This window comes from Notechis scutatus, chromosome Z (genome assembly GCF_049901735.1).
Source record: "Notechis scutatus isolate UNSWTSFEM ecotype Mainland chromosome Z, rNotScu1.2, whole genome shotgun sequence".
NCBI classification, from domain to species: Eukaryota; Metazoa; Chordata; class Lepidosauria; order Squamata; family Elapidae; genus Notechis; species Notechis scutatus.
The window spans coordinates 138,425,076-138,448,507 of record NC_142025.1 but is presented as its reverse complement, the minus strand read 5'-3'; the positions used below and the strand labels follow the sequence as shown (position 1 = coordinate 138,448,507).

At 40.3% G+C, this 23,432-nt stretch overlaps 1 protein-coding gene across 4 annotated transcripts; it reads right to left on the bottom strand.

The window, feature by feature from the left end:
- Nucleotides 1-5,500: 5,500 nt before the first annotated feature.
- RABEP2 (rabaptin, RAB GTPase binding effector protein 2) lies at nt 5,501-23,161 on the bottom strand. 4 transcript variants are annotated; one of them, XR_015745990.1, is made up of 13 exons: nt 19,676-22,682; nt 19,153-19,383; nt 18,907-19,025; nt 18,683-18,802; nt 14,534-14,854; nt 12,376-12,471; nt 11,053-11,151; nt 9,875-10,015; nt 9,598-9,775; nt 9,397-9,408; nt 9,237-9,307; nt 7,014-7,221; nt 5,501-5,629 (listed from the first exon to the last, which is right to left on the bottom strand). XR_015745990.1 is itself a non-coding variant. In XM_087947549.1 (12 exons), exons 1-12 carry the CDS (start codon nt 19,680-19,682, stop codon nt 7,168-7,170), a joined length of 1,449 nt encoding a protein of 482 aa, XP_087803675.1. In that variant the 5' UTR covers nt 19,683-22,682; the 3' UTR covers nt 6,923-7,167. The 4 variants fall into 4 exon arrangements, 1 of the variants encoding a protein (XP_087803675.1); XR_015745991.1 differs by having other exon boundaries at nt 5,501-5,610; XR_015745992.1 differs by lacking the exon at nt 5,501-5,629 and adding an exon at nt 9,047-9,154 and having other exon boundaries at nt 6,923-7,221; nt 19,676-23,161.
- Nucleotides 23,162-23,432: the final 271 nt, after the last annotated feature.

Here is a 23,432-nt window from a genome sequence, read left to right as displayed (position 1 = left end):
CCTTTCCGCCGTGCACCCGGTTTAGATTAAATTATCCTGCCTATTGTCTGTTTTAATTTCCGGTCTGCTTTGCAATGCTTTTTTGAGCAGGGAAGGAAAGACTTTTTTTTTTTTACCAGTCGGTAGAAACGCGAGAACATTGTGATGGTTGTATTAGAGGAGGAAGGATCAACGGAGACTAATCCTGTTTCAAATTCCATCTTTCGCCATTGATGTGTAAGGAATATTGAATCTCACCTCAGCCTACTACAAAGGGCTGTTGTGGAGAAAAAGTGAGAATATGTGCAGATATTAAAGTAGAAGAGAGGATGTTTTAAAATGGCACCTGTCCTGGTGGAAAACGGGGAAAAGTGAATATTTCAGTTGAGCTGTGATTAAACAGGAGCATGAACTGGAAGCCAGTCCTATGCTTAGTCTAAAGTAGTCTTTCTCAAGCCTGGCAGTTTCACTTTCCAAAATTCCCCAACCTCTAAAATGAGTGAAAATTGCTGGCAAATAGATGTAGGCTAAATATGTTAAGAATTTTTTTTTTTTTAGCAGCAAAAGATATACAGAATGTGAATATGCCACACTGGAATATTTAATTAGTTCAGCCTTTCTGAAATGTGGCACTCTCTAGAGGTGGTGAAACCGCAATTCTCTCAGTCCCACATTGGAACAGGACACCAGAAAGTCTGGGAGTTTGAAGAAAACTACAATTCTGTACATTCCAGTACTGCAGAATATGCATTCATCAGAAGATTGGACAAGATGACACCATTCAGATTAATTATTATTCTTTCCTTGTACTAAATTATAAATTACAGTGATTCCTGCTATTAGAGTTAGTTTGGTTCAGTATAGTGAAGGAAATCTATCACATGTATGTCAAAAGTGACATGTCACAATGTTTTGGGACTACTCCACTCCTCAGCCCGCAATAGAATACCTTATGCCACCAGACTTGAAATTTTGGACCTAAACAATTTAGAACTACGCCGCCTACAGTCTGACCTAAGCTTAACACACAAAGTTGTCTGCTAAAATATTCTACCTGTCAATGACTACTTCAGCTTCAAGCTGGCTGGGGAATTCTGGGAGTTGAAGTCTACTAGGTTTAAAGTTGCCAAGGTTGGGGACCTCTGCTCTAAGATATCCCAGGCTCTCACTGATAAAAAGGTGATTAAAAAACTGTATGGATATTTATTAGAAATTAAACTAGAAGAAGAACAAGTTAAAGAAACTATGATTGCTTGGGGGAAGAACTTTGGATATGGGATTTAGAAAAATGGCAAAAATTGTGGTCTCAAAATTATAAAATGACAATGTCAACAGCTTATAAAGAAAATTTGTATAAGATGTTTTACAGGTGGCATTTTCCCCCTACAAGAATAGCAAGAATGTTCAAGAACAAATCCAAAAAATGTTGGAAATGTCATCAGACACCTGGCTCATATTACCATATGTGTTGGACTTGTGCGGACGCTAAAAAATACTGGACTAAAATCCACATGTGGTTAGAAAAAATGACAAAAAAACATATAGACTTGAAACCAGAGATATTTTTATTGGGAATTTTACCTGAAACATATAGCAAAGATTTGAAATACCTGATTGTAAATGTATTAACAGCGGCTAGGATTGTATTTGCTAAAAACTGGAAAAATGAGAAAATACCGTCAGGAGGAAATCATTAAGAAAATATTAGAATGTGCTGAAATGAGCAGATTGACATTTGAAATTAGAGAACAAGAGGATAAACAATTTTATAAAATTTGGGACCTTTTCTATCAATGGTTAGATAATAAAACACAGTAATGAAATATGTAGATTTTTAGAAAATAATAAATATATAAAGATGTATTTCTTTTTTATTATATCTACAAAATGTCTTTAGGATAAATTCGGGAGGATAATATGAAATGTTATAAAATAAACTAAGTAAATTGTGGTTATCTCGTAAAATATGAATGAATAAAATTATAGTCAAATGATTGATTAATAATATTAGGTTATTTAATTTTTGTTTGATAATATGAGCTCTTATGTAATGTAACTGTAATTGAAGACTCCGAAATGGGTGCACAAAATGGTCTGTAAACCAACCGGCACACTGTATATCTATGGAAGAAAGTTTGATGTTTTTATGTTTTGTTTGTTTCTGTTTGTCTTTAAAAACCAATAAAATTTACAAAAAAACAAAAAACAAAAGATATCCCAGGTTCTCCTGCCCCTTGGGGCCTCTTCCATGCCCCATATCCCATCACCATTAGCTTACTTATTTTTTGAAAAACTCAGGGGGTACACTTAGAGGAGGTCACTCCCTCACGGGGCCACATTGCATAATCAAGAAATCCAATTTCTTTTGTTTCTCCCAGCAAGCATAAACCATCACGATAGCTTAGCTCCGCCAGCACTAGTCTGAGGAGGCTTTGCCGGCAAGGACCAAGGCCTGGAGAGTCGCACACGGCCATCCCAGCCTCTGTCATCACCAGCAAAGGGACCAAGGAGGCCTTTGCTAGCGAGGACAGAGGGATGGGCACACCCCTCCCAGCCTCCATTCTCAGCAGGAAAGGGTTTATGCAAATACATCAAAAGGCTTTGCAAATGGATGGAAGGCTTCTGTGCTTCAGGCCTTCCCTCCATTTGCAAAACTTGTTGCTGCAGGTCTCATCCAGGCCTGCTTTTGCAGAGAACAGAGGCCTAAAGTAGACAGAAGATAGAATAGATAGAATACTTTATTGGCCAAGTGTGATTGGACAAGGAATTTGTCTTGGTGTAAATACTCTCAGTATACATAAAAGATACATTCGTATCATGAGATCATGCGAGATCTTGTGCTACTTTAGGCCTCCATTCTCTGCAAACACACCAAAGGCCTGAAGTTCTGAACAGGCTCCCTGAATTTTCGCAAAGTGAGTATCCAGACTTAGAGCCTGTAGAGACTGTAGTGCCTGTAGAGACATAGCCAGGGCAAATGTTGCAACACCTGCGGTGGTTCATAAGTGTGAACAACTACCATGGTGCTGCAACATTTGTAATTTTGGGACTATGTCGTAAGTATTTAAGGGGTGATTAGATTGTAACTTCAAACAGTCACTAAATGAACTGTTGTAACTCAGAGATTCCCTGTATTCTCAAAAGCACATCTAAATCTTGTGTGATTTTTGGAGATTGGAGGAGAATGGGGTGTGCTCTTGCAGAGCCTCAGACTCTTAAAAGCTGTGTGAGAAGACCATGCTTGTGAAGCCTCCAGAGTTTCCAAAAATCATGTGAGAACAGGATGTGGTTTCTCATAATTTTAGAGGCTGCAGAGGCCACAAAAGAACATTCTCCAAAGGCACTTGAAAAACAAAAGGCCTACTGCGACCTGGAGCAGCCTTGGATAGGCTATAGGAACCAGTCAATGGAAAGAACATTGAAAAAGAACACTTGAAGGTGAGTGGTGCACAACAGAACCTGAGAGGTGATTGCTTCTCTCTAAGTTCGCATACCTTGAGAAACAATATGAGATGACTTTTTTGAATGGCAGCGATGGCACAAGGCTGAAGTTAATGCCCAGGTTTCTATTTCAGACCCAGCTTAGTTCTGCCACCAAGTGACACTGTTCAAAATGGCCTAAATTAGTGGCCCCCAACCTTTTGGGCATTCGGGACCGGTTCAATGAAGAAAGGTTTTTCCATGGACTGGAAGGGGCGTGGTTTTGCATGCTGCCTACATCCCTTAGGTGGGGCTCCACTTATTTGCATGGCCCGGTTGCTGGCATGCCACAGCCTGTGCTGGTCCACAGACCAGGGGTTGGTGACCCCTGGCCTAGATGATGTGTCTGTCAGAGAACTGTTTCTGTTTTGTTGGAGAAGAGTGACATGCCAGCGGGTTCAACTTAGGCATTTTCTGAATTTTTGATATGCCAAATCCAAAAACATTTATCACCAGTCTAGTGATTAAGGCACCAGGTTACAAACCAGGAAACTGAATTTTAATCCCGCTTTCTTCATGAAAACCAGCTGCGTGACTTTGAGTCAATCACTGTCTCTCAATCCAAGTTTATCTCCCAGAGTTGTTTTGAGGAAAATAAAAGAAGGAAGGAGTATTCGATAGGTTTGCCGACTTTAGTTATTTATAAAATAATAAAGATGGTTAGAAATAATATATCAAGAAGATTCTGATAGCAGTTTCTGGTAGGTTTCCTGCAGAACATGATGTTTATTTATACATAATAGTTTATTATGACTTCAAGGAAGAGGATTTTTTAATAGATCAAGGCTGAAGCTGATGGTATGGTGTAAGTTATTGAGATCATGATGGAATTTGATTATTCTTTTCTATAGGTCCAGAAAATGAAAATAGTATTAAAAATCACCACTATTATAGAGCAGTGTGAATAGAATGTAAATGAGAACAGGTGTCAGTCACCTGCCGTAAACTTTTACAAAAGAGAAACCCTAGGGAAAAAAAACATAAAATTTGATTTCAATTTGCTCAATCAGATATTTAGGCTTGGTATCATATAAGGCAGGAATCCCCAACCTCTTTAGGCAAGTGGGGTATGTTGGGAAAATATTGAGTAATCTCATAATGACTACTGGGGGGGGAGATTTACATTCATAACAATGCAGTTAAAAAACTTTGAGTTGCTAGAATGATACCTTCTAGCCACCTCTGATCTCCCCTTTCACTGTTCTTTTCTGACCAGTTCCTACTTCCTAACAAATACTGGGTTACAGTTTGTCTTATTACAGTATTTATTGAAATTAGATGGTACTTAATTGTAACTGACTGACAGTGGCTTACAACAATATAAAACAGTACAATTATTAATAATATCAACATCAGTTTCCCATTCTTAATGTTGCAAGCCACACAGAGTTGCCTTGCAGCGAGATGGGCAAAGTTAATAAATACGTTCTTAATTTTTTTTTTTTTTACAAGTCTGGTAGAAGTCCAGGGAAGTATCTGCAAATACGGTAACATCTTGATATTGGAGACATCAGTTTTAAACTTAGTGGCACTAGAAAGATCCTAATTCAAGTCTACTCAGCCACGGAAACCTGTAGGATAATTTCTGGTGAATCACTTGTCTTTTAATTCAATTTGCCCTATAAAGTTGGGGAAAGATGGAAATGCAATGAACAGCCCTTCATCTTTTAGAGTAAAAGCAGGGTATAAACCAGTAAAAATATGCATATATTCCCCTGCAGATTCCAGATTTCTTGAATTTAAATTCCCACATTTCCAGGCACTGTTCTCCGAACCCCAATGTAAACTAAACTGGGAAAGACTGCAGTAGGCCAGAGGAAATGGATTTGAATCCTCTGTATTGATCATGGGTTCTTTATTGGGTACAAGAGCATCGCTGTTCCAGTTGTTACTTTTGCAGTGAAGTCTGTTCTTTTTCTAGGATAAAGGGATTTTTATCCCCTATTTCTGAGTATTAATGGACCTAAGCCTCATTTCCATTACAGTATTAAATAAGTGTTAAAATCATGACGCAGAAAAAGATACTGTGAAGAGAACTGACCAGCTGAGTGACCTTGGGCTGGTCACTTTCCTTCCACCCTAGGAAGGAGGCAATGGCAAACCACGTCTGAAAACCTTGCCAAGAAGACTGCAGGGATTTCTCCAGGCAGCCTGCGGGAATCAGACATGACTGAGCAGAAGAAAAACAATTTATAATTAAGAAAAGATTTTACACATTAATTAAATGACTACAAAAAGAAAACAGAAAAAGGTATGGAGGAATTTTTAAAAAAAGTGAAAGATAGGAAAAGACAAAGAAAAGGAATAGAAAAATCTAAAGCAATGGTTTCTGATCACTGGCCTGATCTTTCCTCTTCGCACCAGGTAGACTGGGCTGAAGCTACATTGGCTGATCTTTCCTCTTCACATTGGGTAGACCAGGACAGCCCCATGGACCGGATTCAACTATATTGCAGGCCAGATCAAGCCCACAGGCTTTGAGTTTGACACCCCTGAATGAGACAATACCAGTTCCAGCAACCATTCTTTATATGTTTTATTCTCCAGTCCTCTAACTATCTTTGTTGCTCTGGATGGACTTTGTTGCTCAGGATGATTTAGATGGACCCAACACCTATTAAATAAAGACTTTGCTGGAGCTGCAACCCGTCCTTTCATAGCTCCTGGTACCCTTTCCTTACAATTGTACCTGCATATTCTTTTTTGATTCTGCAGGCTTCCTCGCAAGCTGAAATCCAGATTGCACATGGGCATTGGGCAATCTCTTGGGCTTTTCCTTGTTCTGAGGACTGGGCTCACCACCAAGTCAGAATTCCAGCCTCAGTGTTGTCTCCATGCTTTCAAAGATGTATCAATCTGCCATTTTCATCACCCAGAAGTCCCAGATACACTGACTATTTTCAAGGATACAGTAGAGTTAGGAGTACCTGAAGCTTGAGTCAGACTTAAGCTAGGAGTTGCAGGTTGACTTCACACAAGTTGATTTCACAGTCTTTTTGATGGGAATTGTGTTTATACATCAGGCTAAACAATGTCATTTGTTTGGCTTTGACATAGGGGTATGGGAGATATAACCGTTGTGATTTATTCAGCAATATATAATTTGGTGCAAAGGGTGAAGCCAAGCTGCTTGACTAGGGCCTCTGAAAAGAAGACAAAAGGAAGAAAGCAGCCACCATAGAAGCCCTTTCAGCTGAATTCTTTCCATCTGCCTTGTATAAAAGAGGTAGGATAACATAGATGCAAAATAGCATTTGTTATAAATGTTTAAACTGCTTGCAAGCTGCAATATTATCTTGAAAAGTAGAGGTGCCACTATTCCTATTGCTTTTGTTTTGAGTAGGCCACTTCGATGCTCGTGCTGTGCATTTTTGTCAGGGTCATAATATTTTGTACTAAACCAACCCCCCCCCCTCAACCTTAGTTAATCAACCTTGAAAGGGAGAGGCAAAGGCTAAGAAAATTACAAAAATAATCTTATTTATTATGCTCTAGAGGCTCCAGTGTCCGGACAAGGGTTGCGGGGAGTAACAAAAGAACCCAGCCATCCCTACCTCCAGAGTTCTGGTACTCCTATCCATGCAGAGGAAAGACCTGGAGAGGCTCTGGAGGAGCAAGTTGACCTATTGGTGCCTGGAAAGTCATGATTTCCCTGAGGTTCCTGGAGTGTCAGGGAAGACAGAGAGGCCCAATTTCTGTATCCTCAGTCTAAGCCTCTGGCCTCCCTGGTAGTGTACTGGTTTCTCTCACATCAGGCTGCAACTAAAGTATAAAGAAGGAAGATGACTGAGTCCCACAAACATCTCTCACATCCCCCAAAGTACATGAGATGGCCAAAAGCGCTCAGGTGCACAAATAAAAGTGATAGGTACCATCTTCACATGTCAACTAAAACAAGAGGTCTACCCACACAAATATGCCCAATCCCAATAGCTAAAAATTATACTTATTGTAAGTGAGTGTTGCTTGTGGGACAAAGGCAAGCGCCTGCCTATTTCTTAGGTTAACTTTTTAAATATAATTTTGTTATTAAGACAATGGCTTCCATCTAAACATGGCTTTGCCTTCAGATTGGAACACCATGAGAAAGGGCAATTCAAACTCTGCACCATATCTCTGCTTTGCCTACATCCTTTCATATTTTTCTTCTCAAACTTTGCAATTGGTGAAACATGAATCAACAAAGATGTTCTGGATGCAACACGTGTCTGTTGGGGTTGGACAGCCCACAAACTACCTGGTTCTTACTCAGGTGGCTGAGAGAACTGCAGGAAGAGTTCCCAGGACTTTGTAAGTGAGCTCTAGAGAAACTGAGTTAAAACATTTTTTGAAGAACTAAATGAAGTTCTGAGGACACCAACTATAAACACACAGCCCTGGAAGCAGCTGATTGTTACTCCATAGAACATGTCATTATTTAAAACAAGTGAAAGAGGTCGAGTTAATGTCTTCTGCAAGGGTAGTGGACTAATGGGGACAGCTGTTATCATATGGAATAGTACACTAACTTGTCTATAAAGACAATATGAAATAATAACAAATTTATCTAGAGCACTTAATACTGCTTGAAGTTGTTTTGTGAGAAAAGATCTGCCTCTTCTAAATTTGTTGCATGCCTCTCTTCTATGACCTAGGTATGATTTTGCCATTGTTTTTCAACCATATTCCCTTTTCATCTTCCCATTTCCAAATGTTTGTACACTTCCAGCTTGGGATATTTTATAGGTCAGAAATTCCACAGATTCTGCAATAGAGAGCTATGGCTCTGCAACCAGACCTCTGGTCCGGTCATCTGTTAAGGTAACTCTTGCAGTAGAACTATATCGATTTGGGGGAGGGGCATTTTAGAAATATTTGGAGGGAAATGCCAGTGTGGTCATCTTCCTCAAACTGAAAGATGAAGGGCAATTTAATAAAAGGCTAGAACAGGGATGCCCAACCTTGGTTAATTTAAGACTTGGGGACTTCAACTTCCAGAATTCCCTAGCCAGCATCGCTCACTGAGGATTTGGGGGAATTCTGAGAGTTGAAGACCCCAGGTCTTAAAGATGACAAGGTTGGACACGTCTAGTTACAACTAAATAATAAATAAGTTAATCTGGTTATCAGCTTCTCAAATCCAATTAATTAGGATCATTTTTGTACTCTTGAAATCCAACAAGGTAATTGAGATTACTAATACATGAGGAAATGTTAGGTAGAATCCTAGTTAGACACAGGATTCTAAAGTGCCTCAATTTTGTCCAACATTAATAGAAGTATTTGCAGCCTTCCTTAACTTGGTCCTTCAGACAACTTGATCATGATGCCTAGAAGAAGAACTGAAGCCTAATAGCAGAATTTAGAGAAATATAAAGAAACATCTTTCTCAGCATCATTTGTGGGGTCACGTTGGTTACATAGTCAATCCAGTGCAGTAGGCATTTCTGCGGGCCCAATTGCTAATGTTTGTCAAAGCTCAAGTCAATCAAGTATTCATTAAAATTACAAAATTAAGTATATAAATAAATTAAAATAAAATAAATTATAAGATGAGCAAATTGCTTTGTGATGTGAAATTGCAAGGTATGGCAGGGCAAATACATACTTTTTCCCAATGTGATGGCTTCCGGATAGATTAGAATTTGAACTCCCAGAATTCCCTGAGATTGTATCAAACATTGCGAGATTTGTGAAATCTCTGAGAATTCAGGCCCTGCAAGGACACCAGACTGAAAAAAATACAGCGGACCAAGTTTTGAGAAGTACAAGATTTTTTGATAGAAATTCAAGCATACCTGAATTCTATTCAGCTCTTCTTGCCCTTGTTGCAGCCTTTCCATCTCACTCTGAATACTATTCAAAGAGGCTGGAAAGCAAGACAGGAAATCCAGTTTGTCAACGTGCATGAATGATACAAAGGAAATATATGGACCATGTAGCTTGAGAGCATCTTACCTTGCAAAAGCTCTTTCAGTCAGAAGCAACGGGAGAAAAGGAAACAAAAGGAGAAGTTGTTAATGCTAAAGAGAATTCCTCATATCAAGCTTCTAAATGCAGAGGAACTGATTTTTAAACACTTAGCACTTGCCAATTCTAGAGATTCATTCCCATCAGTACAACCAGGCTCACAATCATCATTTACTTTCCCTTGCCCACCTCTTTCTTCCTGCTCTCTCTCCAGAGCTCCCTTCAGGCTTGACTGGGATGCTGTTTCTTCATCCAGCCGTTCCCGCAAGGATATAATTTCAATTCGCAGGCGCTCAGCCTGATGCTCTGCAGCCCGAAGTTGTAAGGCAGACTCTTGTCTCAGCTTGGACACCATGGTTTGCAACTCCTGAGGAAGGGAAAAGGGAGGGGGAAAAAATCTTGCTTTATCAAAGATGACATTCAATCCGTACAACACCAGCAAACTCATTCATTGGAGTCTAGGTACCGGCACTGTGCTGGGCAAACTTCTAGTTTCATCCTCTGTTGGAGGAGAATCCTGGGAACTCATCCCCCGCAGACCTTCATTCTCGGCATTGAGACGTTGCACTTCATAGCTGAGGCGTTTGTGGGATGCAGCCAAATCAGCCTGGAAGAGAACCACAAGAGGAGGGAGGGACAGTCAGTAACCAATACCTATCCTTCCACTGATGTCTCCAAGAGAGAATTTAAAGGGTTCTATATGAGGACCTCTGAAAAACACTTATCCAGAACAGCAAGCACAGAGTTTATAAGTGAGGAAAGGTCTGGAATTGTCAAATCTACAATGGGCAAGATATACAGGCAATCCTCGACTTACAGCCATTTGTTTAGCGACCAAAGTGTACGCGATTCTAAAACAGTGGCTTATGACTGATTTTCACACCTACGATCATTGCAGCATCTCCATGATCACATGACTAAAATTCAAGCACTTGACAACTGGCATATATTTATGATGACAGCTGCACTGTCCTGGGGTCATGTGATCACTTTGTGACAAGCAAAGTCAATGGGGAAGCCAAATTCACTTAACCACCACACAATTCACTTAGCTGCAGTGGCAATAAGGTCGTAAAATGGGGTATCACTGACAACTCCCTTGCTTAGCAATGGAAATGGGCTCAATTGTGGTCATAAGTCAAGAGCTGTGGAAAGACTGCACCTATCGGCCCATTTGGAGAAAAAATATATGTGCCAAGAGGAGGAGAAAAATCTATTCAAGACATTTTGTAATTGTAAGACACACAAACTCCTCATCCCTAGTAAGGAAACACTGCATGTCCTGGCAACAACTTGCATTTGCAACTCTGAAAAAATCAGAAGTGCCACATACAGTTTTTCTTGTGTCCTCAAGTCTCCAATGGTATATTGTAAGTTGCATCTGGACAAGCGTGCTCTACTGAGGCTCAACTCATCACAGAAAGACAATTCATTTCCTACCTTATTTTCTCAGCCTCTACTGAAGAAGGCCTGATAGCATTTAAAAGAACAAGTCAATAGCCTTGGAACTCCTACCTAAAGTCTGAGTTTGAAAGATCCCAAACTGAATACATCATAGCAGGTTATTTTTTCCAAGCATCTCTTCCAATTCATCTGGTATCCTCTGCGTCACTCCCAGCACCTGCATCCATTTACCATACTCACCATCTGCTCTTGAGTCTGCCGCTGGGTTTCACTCACAGTGGCTTGGAGGCTTTGGAGAAGGTTCTCTGATGTCTGGATCTGAGTCAAAAGAACCTGAACCTACTCAGAAAAATTGAGAAAGAGAGACTGGTTTGTAGAAAGCTTACATTCTGTGCACAGAATGCACAGTAGTTAAGATTTGGCTCTGCAATTGAAATGTGCCAGGTTAAAATCACCAAACTGCCTCTGGATTTCATGTTATCTTTAGCAAGTCTGTGACTAAGTCTGCAGAATGCAATATGCTGTAATGTGGCTTGCCTGATTTTGGCTTAACATCTGGTGTAAACTCAGCCTTACAGATGATAATTTATGGCTTAAGGACTACAGTCACCCAATACCTTAGCTTAATGGTTAAAGATCTATATATGCTGGTGCTCATAGTATCTCAAGGAATACTTCCTCCTACAGTATATGCATTTACCTAGAAATCTACATTATCCTTGAGAGATTTTTTACCCACAAACCTCAGATGAATTAAGCCTTGGGTCTTCTCAGTTGTGAGACATCAGCCTACCACTCACAATTATTTTTCAAATACAAGGGCAGACCCTTTTGTCTTCCCATAAAATAAACTCTGAATATTTATTTTTAACTACACTATTGATAGAGTTCCAGAAAGTGGCAACATCTGAAATAATTTGTCCTGGTTTGGATATTGCTCAGGTCTGGTTAGTGCTTGGAGATCTCCAGAATATTTGAGGAATGATAGGCCAATCTAGGAAATAAAACAATCCAGAAGAAAACAATGGCAAACTTTCTACATGGATGTTTCTATGAATTTATTAGTGTTTGTTAATATATTTAAAATGTAATAGTTGATACTGAAGGGTTGGACAACAAGGAAGAACAGTTATAACTAATTGGCCACTGCATGAGGAAATCTGAGCTGTGATTGGTTGCTGTGAGTAAAATTTTCCACCTTTTTTCCTCTCTGCAGTGTATGTTCTCTGTGATTTACCTCATGATATTCCCTGTTGATTTACCTGACTATGCTCCTGTTTGCCTTTCTTATTTACCATAAATATATTTATTTATATAAGACCACAAGTTCTTGTCAGCATCTCTGACTCCATTTGGACACCCGCTGCACAATTCTGACAGTTTTTTATATAGGTCGTTTGATATCAATTATTTTTTAATATTTAGTATTTTATTATGTCTTATTTGCATATGCTTTATGGATACATGGATTTAATCCTGTATTCCACTTCAGGGTCCTTAGAGAAATGACAGATATCCAATTTAACATTAGAATAAGCGTGAGTTCCAAGACATTGAATTTACCTGCTTACTGCACTCTTCAGTGCTACGTCTCAATGCCTCCTCCAGATTAGCTTTTTCCTTGGCTCTTTCCTCCAGAGTTCCATGTTGCTGTTGCACCTGAGGAGGATATAGGGGATGGGGAAAGGAAGCCTTTAACTTCACATCTCTCATTTCTCAAAATTCTTCTACAGATGGTGTTTTATTTAACACTTGTTCAGTGACCATTTGAATTTGCCTTGGTGTTGAACAAGGGGTATTTGACTGGTCCTTAAAGTTTCAGCTGGTGCAGCACCCCTGCAGGCACATGACTGCAATCTAGGTGTTCAGCAATCAGTCTGGATTTCTAATTGTTGCACCATCCTGCAATCACAAATTGCAATTTGCTGCCTTCCCTGCTGGCTTTCCACAAGCAAAGTCAATGGGGAAGCCGGCAAGAAGTCAGAAGTCACAAACACACGAGGTCCTTGCTTAAAAACCCACACAGTTCTTACTTCACTATGATTGATAACTGCCAGAATTGTCATTGCTAAGTAGCAGTCATATGATATCACACTTTATGATTGCATCACTTGGGCAATGATAATTCCAGTTCCAATTACCCTTGTGAAGCAAGGATTACCTGTATTTCTCACTATGCTAATCAGAATTATCTTATCCCTCTGGCGAATGAGTTACAAAGTTGATGACATTCCATGAAAAAATTCTCAGCTAGCTGTAATATCCTCCAAAAAACTTTCCAAAGCAGCTGAAAATCCTTGTTAAGACAATAACTGTGAACAATCAAAGTACAAAGGCAGCATAGAGAAGCCTTGAAAACCAATACCAACAATACTGATTGTATAGAATAATTATCAAGTAAATCCATCCCCAGCCCACAAATCTTCCACCAAGGAGCCTGACAATTCTCTTATGTATTATGTGCCAAAAATTACAATGTGATAGAACCAGGAGGCCTCAATCAGCAGGGTGTTTGTGGGTGAGATTACAATGATATTGTACATATTCCTATCATACAGGTAGATAATCTTGTACTTTTATAGCAAGCAGGGCTGAAATTTATGGAGCCCTTTTAACGTATTTGGGGAAACAGTTTAAGGAAGACAATGGCCGCTTTAAGGCTATGCATTTATTTAAAAGTTTAAAGAATTTGGTTTAGGGCAGTATTTCACTTCTTAACAATCAACTTCTTAACAATCAAAAAAGAAGTTGCAAGGAAAAGGCCTCAGGTCTTTGCTTCATGACCCTAATTGGGACTTCAATCTTAAGTGAAGCGATCATTAGGGAAAAGATATGACTGCACTGGTTGGCAGTGGCAATTTCAGTTGTCCTGGTTGTGATACCATGCTATTAAGCAAAGACCTCACATTTTCCCTGCCCTGTCACATTTGCCTCTGCTTCACTCCTTGCTGTCTTCTTCCTCCTGCTGCCGACAAAGGCCCCTTTGTGAGCTTGGCCCCTTTGTGAGGTAGTAGCTGCTCTGTGGCTCTGTGAAGCCTTCCATGGCAGTACTTCTGAATTTTCAATATTTCTGCATAAATATGACCTAACACATGATCTGTTCTCCACGCACATTCATAAAACTGGATAAAAAGAACCCATTTAAATAAAGGAGTCAAAAACATTTTTTAAATTTTTGCTATGCACCAGTATATGTAGTTTTAGATCATTTTCAATAAATAAACGAACCGGTACAATGCTTTCTCTCAATTAATTGGGTTCACTTTATCTAGTTTTAGGACTTGTGTAAAGAACAGATTACGTTTTACGTCATGTCTACTCAGAAATGTAGGAAATTCAAAAGGATTAATTTTAAGCACCACTGTACCTAGTTGAAAGTTGCTCTAAACATTTTTGTAATACTCTCAAATTCTTCCAACATCAGTTTAGGTGCTTAATTTCATAATGCTACAAAAAATGGTATAGCAAAAGTTGGGCGAAGAAAGAAGACCAGGAAACAGCATGAGTGGTCAAAAGCAACAGAGCCAGGAAAACAAAAAGAAAATTTATGGAGCCTTGAAGTGAAAGCATTTGAAAGTAATTTGGAACATAACATTCTTTCTGTATAAAAGAAGTTACTATCTTGGATGGCTATATCCTGAAAGACAGTACAAAAAGTATCTTAAACAAATACACAAAAATATCTCTAACAATAAACTATCTTTGTCTTCCACACACAAACCTGTTCTTGGAGCTGAGCCCATTCTGATTCAGATACAAGCTGGTATCCCACTGGTGGTAGATAAATAGTCTCAGGCACCAGGGTTCCAGTTGAAGAGGCAATGGAACAAGTCTCAGGGCTTGGGGGACATCTGCGTCGGACAGAAGGCCCAGAACTTGGTCCCAAAGAGGAAAATGAAGCAATGGAGATGCTGTCCAGACTACAGGCAAACTTCTCTGCTACTCCTCCTTCCATCAAAGGAACCTGGTGACTTCCAGGCAAATCAGTGGACACAGCCTCGGGTTCAGCAAGAAGGGATTCAGCTGAACTACATAAGGAATGCTGAAAAGAAAAATGTGGGAGTTTAAAAAAAAATCCCAAGTGGCTCAGATTGGGTATTGCAAAGTATTTATAACTGGGGCTCTTATTATTTTAGGACCATTTATTTCAGGTTCAGAATAGATCATCATAGAGAAAACCTATGCAATCACTAGAAGTTGAAAAAGATTTGATGGCACAATGAATTTCACATAGAGTTTGTCCAATCTGCCTAACCTGAGAAAATGCACTGGGTATCCATACAGAAAGAAATCAGGAAGGAAGCTGGGACCCAGAGATTAACTTTCTCGGTAACGTGGCTCTCCCTCTGGAACACCCCACCCCTGCCAAGTTAGATGTGGCCCTGCACTGATATGTCAGAAGGTGGCCAAACTTTAAGAAAGCATTCAGATTCATTTGACAGTGGTCGATGGTTTACCTATAGTTTATAATCAGCTCTGTGATTATATAGTGGGTTTACAAATGGATTTTATTCTGTTTTATTTCATGTGTTGTGAGCTGCCCAGAATCAGAATAGGAAGCACATGTCTTTGGATATATAGGAATAGGAAGCACATCTCATTGGCCATAAAGCACCTGTGTTTCAGACCCATGTTCCTCCTTGCTTGTGAAAGCTTCCCAGGAACTGACAGATGGGTGGGTCCTGGCGGTGATTAATGCTTCCCTACAGGAGGGGTCAGTACCCCAGCACTTTAAGGTGCTGTGCTCGGCCTTCTTAAGAAGCCATCACTGGACTCCACCCAGCTGGATAATTTTCAACTTGTCTCCAATCTTCCCTTTTCGGGAAAGGTTGTTGAGAAGGTGATTGCATGGCAGCTCCAGAGGATGAAATGGATTATCTCGACCCCTACTATTTTTTTATTTTTTATTTTATTTGTATTTGTCAATTGCTTACAAGATAATCGGTATAAGTAAAAACATAGTTATGAATACATGGATGCATATAAGAAAAATAAAAAATATATAAAAGAAACAATAGGACAGGGACAGTAGGCACGTTGGTGTGCTTATGCACGCCCCCTACAGACCTCTTAGGAAAGGGGTGAGGTCAATAGTAGACAGTCTAAGGTTAAAGTTTTTGGGGTTTGGAGAAAAAAACCACAGAGTCAGGTAGAGTATTCCAGACATTGACCACTCTGTTGCTGAAGTTGTATTTCCTGCAATCAAGTTTGGTGCGATTAGTAGTTTGGTGCAAGTTTGTATCTATTGTTTGCTCTTTTGTTGTTATAGTTGAAGCTGAAGTATTCATTGACAAGTAGAACATTGCAATGTATGATTTTATATACTATACGTAGATCAGACCGAAGACGGCGTAGTTCTAGGTTTTCTAGGTCTAGAATTTCGAGTCTGGTGGCATAAGGTATTCTGCAACGAGTATAGGAGTGGAGAACTCTTCTTGTGAAATATTTCTGGACTTGCTCAACTGTGTTAATATCACATATGTAATGTGGGTTCCAGAGTGATAAGCTGTATTCAAGTATTGGTCTAGCAAATGTTTTGTATGCTCTGGTTAGTAGTGTAATATTACCAGAGAAAAAGCTACATAAGATTAGGTTAACAACTCTTAATGCCTTTTTGGCTATGTAGTTACAGTGGGCTCTAGCACTTAGATCATTAGAAATGAGTACTCCAAGGTCCTTTACAGAGTACTCATCTCAAATGACCTAAGTGCTAGTCAGGAATCAGGCCTGGATTTGGGACAGAAGTGGCATTGGTCGCACTTTTGGATGACTTCTGACAGGAGTGCATCTGTCCTTGCTCTACTTGATATCTCAGCGGCTTTTGATACCATTGACCATGGGATTCGCCTGGGGCAGCTTCAGGGGATGGGAGGCCTTGTGCTGTCCTGGTTCACTTTCTTCCTCTGCTGCCGCTATCAGTCAGTGTTGATAGGAGGGGAGAGATCAAGCCCTTACCCATTGCTTTACAGGATTCTGTAGAGCTCAGTACTCTCTCCACTCCTGTTCAACATTTATATGAAGCCGCTGGGTGAGATCATCCATCACCATGGACTGAGGTATCACCAATATGCTGATGATACTTAGTTGTATGTCTCGGGCCCTGGTGAGTTAAGTGATGCCGTGTCCTCCCTCTTGCAGGTGCCTAGAGGCTGTTAGGGGCTGGATGGGGAGCAACAGGTTGAAACGAAACCCTTGCAAGACAGAGTGGCTCTGGGTTTGGGGTTTGTTAGCTTAGGGAGAATTGCCACCTTTGATCCTGTACGTAATCTAGTGGTTTTCCTGGACTCATGACTCCTGCTTGAAGAGCAGGTGGCAGTCATGGCCAGGAGGGCCTTTACGCAACTGCGGGTTGTGTGCCACTTACGCCCTTTCCTGGACCAACAGTCCCTACTCACAGTCACTCATGCCCTGGTCACTTCCCGTCTTCACTATTGCAACACGCTCTACATGGGGCTGTCCTTGAAGAGCATCTGGAAGCTCCAGTTGGTGCAAAATGTGGCGGCCCGTGTGGTTTTGTGCAGACCCCCATGTGCTTATGTATCAACTCTCCTGCAGGAGCTGCACTGGTTGCCGATTTGCTACCAGGTGCAATTCAAGGTGCTGGTTGTCACCTTTAAAGCCCTTCATGGCTTGGGACAAGGTTATCTGAGGGACCATCTCTTGTCGGTCATATCTGCCTGACCCACCAGAGTGGGGAGGCAGGGAATGTTGTGGGTCCCATCCCTGAGGGAGATACACTTGGTGGGACCCAGAAGAAGGGCCTTCTCCATGGTGGCTCCCTCTGTATGGAACATCATTCCCCCAGAGATTAGAACAACCCCCACTCTAATACTCTTCTGGAAGGTGCTGAAGACTTGAATAAATATATGGTATATATATATATATATATATGGTATATATATGTATGGTGTATATATATGTGTGTGTGTGTAGCAACGTTTCGGCAGAATCTCATCTGCCATCATCAGGCTTCTGTATTGTGTTCAACGATAGCACAACTATAATGATGTGGGAAAATACCCGAACAAAGCTGAATACATATATAAATACTCGCGAAAACTTTACATACATACATACATACATACATACATACATACATGTGTGTGTGTATGTGTATGTGTATGTATGTGTGTGTGTGTGTGTATATATATATATATATATATATATATATATATATATATATATATATATATGATGTATATATGTATATATATGTATATGTATATGTATATATATGTATATACGCATATATACACACATACACACACACACACACATATATATATATATTTGATTCTTTTTGTTAATTTTTATTGTTTTAAATGTGATTTTATATTCTGTAAGCCACCACGGACAATAGGTGATAATCTAAATTCAATCAATCAAAGACTTTGCTGAATTTTCCATCATTAATGGAAGATTTGTAAATTACCAGAAGTTAAACGTTTGTTCTCTCACTTTTATATGCTGCACTGCCCAGAATTTTAATTGTGTAGTTCATAAATGTGTTTGAATAAACAAATGTCTTCCATTAGTGATTCATCTACAACTTTTGCAGGCTTTTAATCATCCTGTAAAATTTATTTCATCCTCACGTCATTCATTTTCTGTCTCACATCTCTGTCTTACTTGCCAATCTATATTCTTTTTAGAGATCCACCTGCTTGGGCTTAGAGTTGAAGACTTACATTTCTGGTATTACTTGCACAAAGGCTTGGCATCTATTCTGAGATAGCCATCAGTTTCAGATATATTTTGTAAGGTATTTTATCCTTCCTCCTCTTTTTTTCCACTTTTTTACCCTATTAAGCAGCTTTCACCCATCCCTTCCAATATTTACCTTTCCTTCTGTCCCTCTTTCCCATCTCACCTCCTCACTCTGCAGCTCCTGAACCAGACTCTCAGCGTGGGCCAGTTTTGCTTTCAATTCAGCAATTTCCTGCTCCATGGGCAGAACAATGGCCCGGAGTCGCTGAGTATCCTCTTGTGCCTGGAGAGAGAAGAGAGAAAGACAGACATAGGTTTTATTTTTTTCCTGCCCACTGGAAAATCAGTTTAGCCCTCAAAGAGATTCAGGTGGAGTACATAGCTTACTTTTTCCATCTGTTTTTCCAATGAGTCCAGAGGGTTGGTCCTTGGCAGCCTGCTCCAAACATTTTCCCGGTTGTCACGCTGGAATGCTGACAGACGGGCCTCATAGCTGGAAATGGTATCTAGGAAGGAAACAAACTTTTGAGCTGCCACCTCCAAGGCCAGGTCTAGAAGGAAAGGCTTCAGGCACTCAGGCAAAACAACCCCAGGTCCTTTCCCACCCACCACGATCTGCAATCCCTCCTTCACCTTTCAAGATAGTCTGCAAGGAAGCCACCTCTTCCTGGCACCGGCGCTGGACAGCCTCCACCGCCTCCTGCTTGGTGCCTTCACTCACTGCAGCCACAGCTCGGACTGTCTCCACTTCGGCCAAGGCGGCTGCCAACTGGGCTTGCAGGCTTCGGATGGTCTCTTCAGGATCGGGGTCCCCAGGGAGATTCGGGGCGCGGGGCACGCCCACATCCTGCACCCTCTGAGGCTCTTGAAAGAAAAACAGGGACCGGTGAACGACGAACGGAGTTAGACTGGAACCCAGAACCGTCCGTCCGTCTCTGTCTCCCCTCCCCCCCGCCCCCGGTCTATCACATCGCTCAGCCAATTAACTTTAAACCGAGGACCCGACTTAAACGTCCCAGCCTCGACCTATGACCTTGCCCAGTGTGAGTGACGCCAACGGGATCTCCTTTCTGGCGAGTCCCGTAGCCGCGAGGGGCGTGGCTTCGCGCTTGGTCGCCAACCCACCGTCGGGAGGGGAGGGGGCGTCCGCGCGTACCTTCCATTCCGCCAAGACTTCTAACTACTGCTCCGGCGGTGGCGGTGCGGCAGCTGCTGCTTCCCCGGAGACCGAGCGAGGCCGGAATTCCCCGAGAGGAACCGGAAATAGCCGAAGGAATTCGGAAATGGTCGAGAAAAAACAAACATGAATGTGCCGAAGATGGCCGAACGGTCGACACACCGCGGCTCCTCTGTTTAAGGTTGGTTCTTCGCGGGACTCCCGAGACTTCTCGATCGTTTCCGAAGAGAACCGAAGGGAAGTGGCGTATGTAAGTGAAGAGGAACGGCGTTTGTCGAAGCGGCGTTTTTGCATATCCTGGAATTGTTTTTGAAGTTGGGCCTGAGGATTCAAAGGAGTGGTTTAATGGAGAATTCAGTCGTTGGATTGGAAACCTATTTTTTCACCCAAAAAAATGCCACGTTCCGGGACTGAAAGCTTCATTTATCCAATATTTTTGAACTTTAAAATGCAAGATTGGACGTTGATTTCAGTAAACATTCCTATTGCCAATGGAAATCCATGCATCTTAAGAAACATTGATGCAATTTTTGGTAGAATTCTCACTTTGGATACAGTAGTGCAAGTATAATTAGACTGGGGTTAATTTCAAAGGCAGTCAGTTCATCTGAATTGAATGCATGTTGTTTAATTTCTTACCTCTTGATTGTGGGGCAGCCGCAGATGCCTTTTTTTACCTTCTTATTTATTGCTGTCTCCAGGGAAAAATCTGCAGGTAGTTATAGCTGCAAAGGCTCTGTTAGACATGGCAAAAATAAATAAAAATCTGTTGTTTATCCCCAAATCCCTTTGGGGATAAACAACAATATGCAAAGTGAAGAAAGGAATAAGAAATAGTATGCCTGAGAAACTAGAGGCATGAAACGGAAAGTTAGAAATATAACCAAATCTAGTTTACACCAACACCATTCAGCATTCCTTTCTATCCTAAAGCAAAGCAAGTCCTTGTTTCTTAAAATGTATGTCCTTGACTGAGGCTTTTTTCCAAAGCAAAAAAAGTTTACATAGTAAAAATAGATTGTCATCTGACTAGTTATTAAAACAAAGTTTAGATCATGTCTGCTTCTCAGTATCTAGTTTGCTGCCTTTCATTCAAGATAATAATTAGTGAAACAAGGTATTATCAAGCAGCTGACCTACCCATGAATGCTAAACACTATAAATAATAAAAAATACAACTATTATTCATGCTACAGATAATAAAAAGAAATCTCTAAGCTGAATGGAGACAGCAGGCTAAAAGATATTCTTTGTTTTGGATACCGGGCAATCTAGCACTAGTCTTGATTGTATAGACACCAAAAAATATCTGGAAACCATCTATACTTGTCTGGAACCGTAGTTTCCATCTGACGTCAAGGTAAACAGGCTTTCCCAAACTTTACAACTTTGAGGTGCGTGGACTTCAATTCCCAGAATTCCCCAGTCAGCAGGCTGGCTTGGGAGTTCTGGGAATTGAAGTCCACGCATCTCAAAGTTGCCAAGTTTGGGAAATCCTGAGATGGAGGCAGAATGATGAAGCACCCCTCTGTATTGGTGTTACAAAAGGTCAAGATTCCAACTGTACAGTAAAAGTCCCATTATAGTGTAGAAAGTTAGCGCCCACCCCTCCTAGAAGAATGAAATATTTTGAGGAATATTTTTAAAAGGCAGGGTAAAATATTTTCCCTAAAAGAGAAAAAGTCTTAAGGGAGAGAAAAACTTAGAGCCCAGCTCCCTGCCCCGCCAGATATTTTGTTCCCATTAAGAAAGACTGGGCCAGCCTATATTCAAAACAAAAGACCTTCAGCTCCAGGGTCTTCACCTCCATGTTTCCAGTGTCTTTCTCCCGGCTTGGAACTGAACCAGATGAATATTTCTTCCAACAATTGCATGTAAAAAGCGACAAGCTATAATTGTACAGTTGTGGCCGCCATTTTGACTTCTTTGATATCCCCACACTGGTGATTCATAGTAAGGAATTTATAATCTGTATACTTTCATTATCCAGCATGCAATGATTGAAAATCTGTCAGCTTTTTGGCAGGCACTCGTAACTGCACAACGCTTTAGGAAATGATTATTTTAAAGTTTTTGACAAGATTACCATCATTCTTTTTTAAAACATCCCTTTACATGGAAAGATTAACCAAATTTGCTGTGAAAATTGACACAGGAGTTGAAGAAAAGAAGCCTTTCCTGCTGTGCGTGTCGCAATGCAGCACAGAATCTGTAATATACTACTGCTGAACATGGAAGCTTTATTTTCACCATCCTGATTATTAACACTTGTCATTCTCTTCTGGATTTGACTAATCTTTTGTGAAAGCTATCGGAGACTAATCTTTTGTGAAAGCTATCGGAGACTAATCTTTTGTGAAAGCTATCAGAGACTAATCTTTTGTGAAAGCTATCATTTGTAACAGTGATTTTGAAGTAATATTGACTAATCTTTTCTGAAAGCTATCAGAGAGTGCATCAGTACATATGTAACAGTGATTTTGAAATAGTATATATTGAATCATCTGTTTCCATCTTTCTTAAATACTTAGTATTCAATTTACAATAGTTCATTTAGTGACGATTGCAGAGTCATGCAATCACCTTTTGCCACCTTCTGACAAGCAAAGTCAATGGAGATGCCAGATCATTTAACAAACATGTTACTAACTTAACAACTCGGCGATTCACTTAACAACTGTGGCAAGAAAGGTTGTAAAATGGGGCAAAATTCACTTAACAACTGTCTTACTTAGCAACAGAAATTTTGGGTTCAATTGTGGTTGTAAGAGGATTACCTATATGGTATCAGCCCATTTCACTGAATAATTTTGAATTCTTATATTACAAAGAGAAAATCCTACTTATATTTTCTCTGTATAATTGTAAACATGTTACGCTTTTTAGATATAATCATCTGATATATGGAAACAACTTCCCTGAGATCCAAGAGAGAGTACTTCTGAATAAAATTTCCTGCAGGATTATCTGTTTGCATGGTTTTTTGCCCGTCGTGCTTCAAGATTTGAATTAAACTGATGTTGTGAATCAGATTGGGCAATATGTGTTTTCTGAGATTACGCTAAACTGAAGCTTCCATCATCTCTTACTCTTTCTTAGTCATGCTACCTAAGGCTTCTGGAATTTATGGAGGGCCATCTGCTACGTATTCCTGCTGAGCCCTCACAGCTCACAGAGCATTGATGAGACTGCGCAGAGATGGTCACAAGATCACGTTTTTAAAGCCGAGAAACAAAGAAAAGTTTAGGATGAAACCTAGGCTGGCTCTGCTCTAATTCTGTGGGGTATAAGAAGAAGAGAAGGAAAAGCACAGTCAAACCATCAAGATTGTAGCCTGTATCAATACATAACAGTTTCCATCAAATTTGTGTAGTTTGTTTCCTGATCTATACTATCTGAAAGATCTCACATAAGTCATCAAACCCTGCCAGCGTTTTTCCTTCTCTCTTTCTTTTATGCACCAAGAAATTAAGGTAGGGTTTGTTTTCTTCTTAATGCCTTGATTCCTTGGTTTAATCATGTTATTAAACATGTTATTGTAATCATTTGGGTAGTGAAATTTTTGCCTTGCATCTTAGAAAAACCACCTGGATTTCACCAACCCCATGAACCACACCGATCTAAATTCACACTGGCCATGATAGATGTGTAGATGCCCTCTATAAGTGGGGTAAAAATACCATCACCAAACTGTGCGACTGAAAAACAAATCCAACATATAAGTGATACAAAGCCA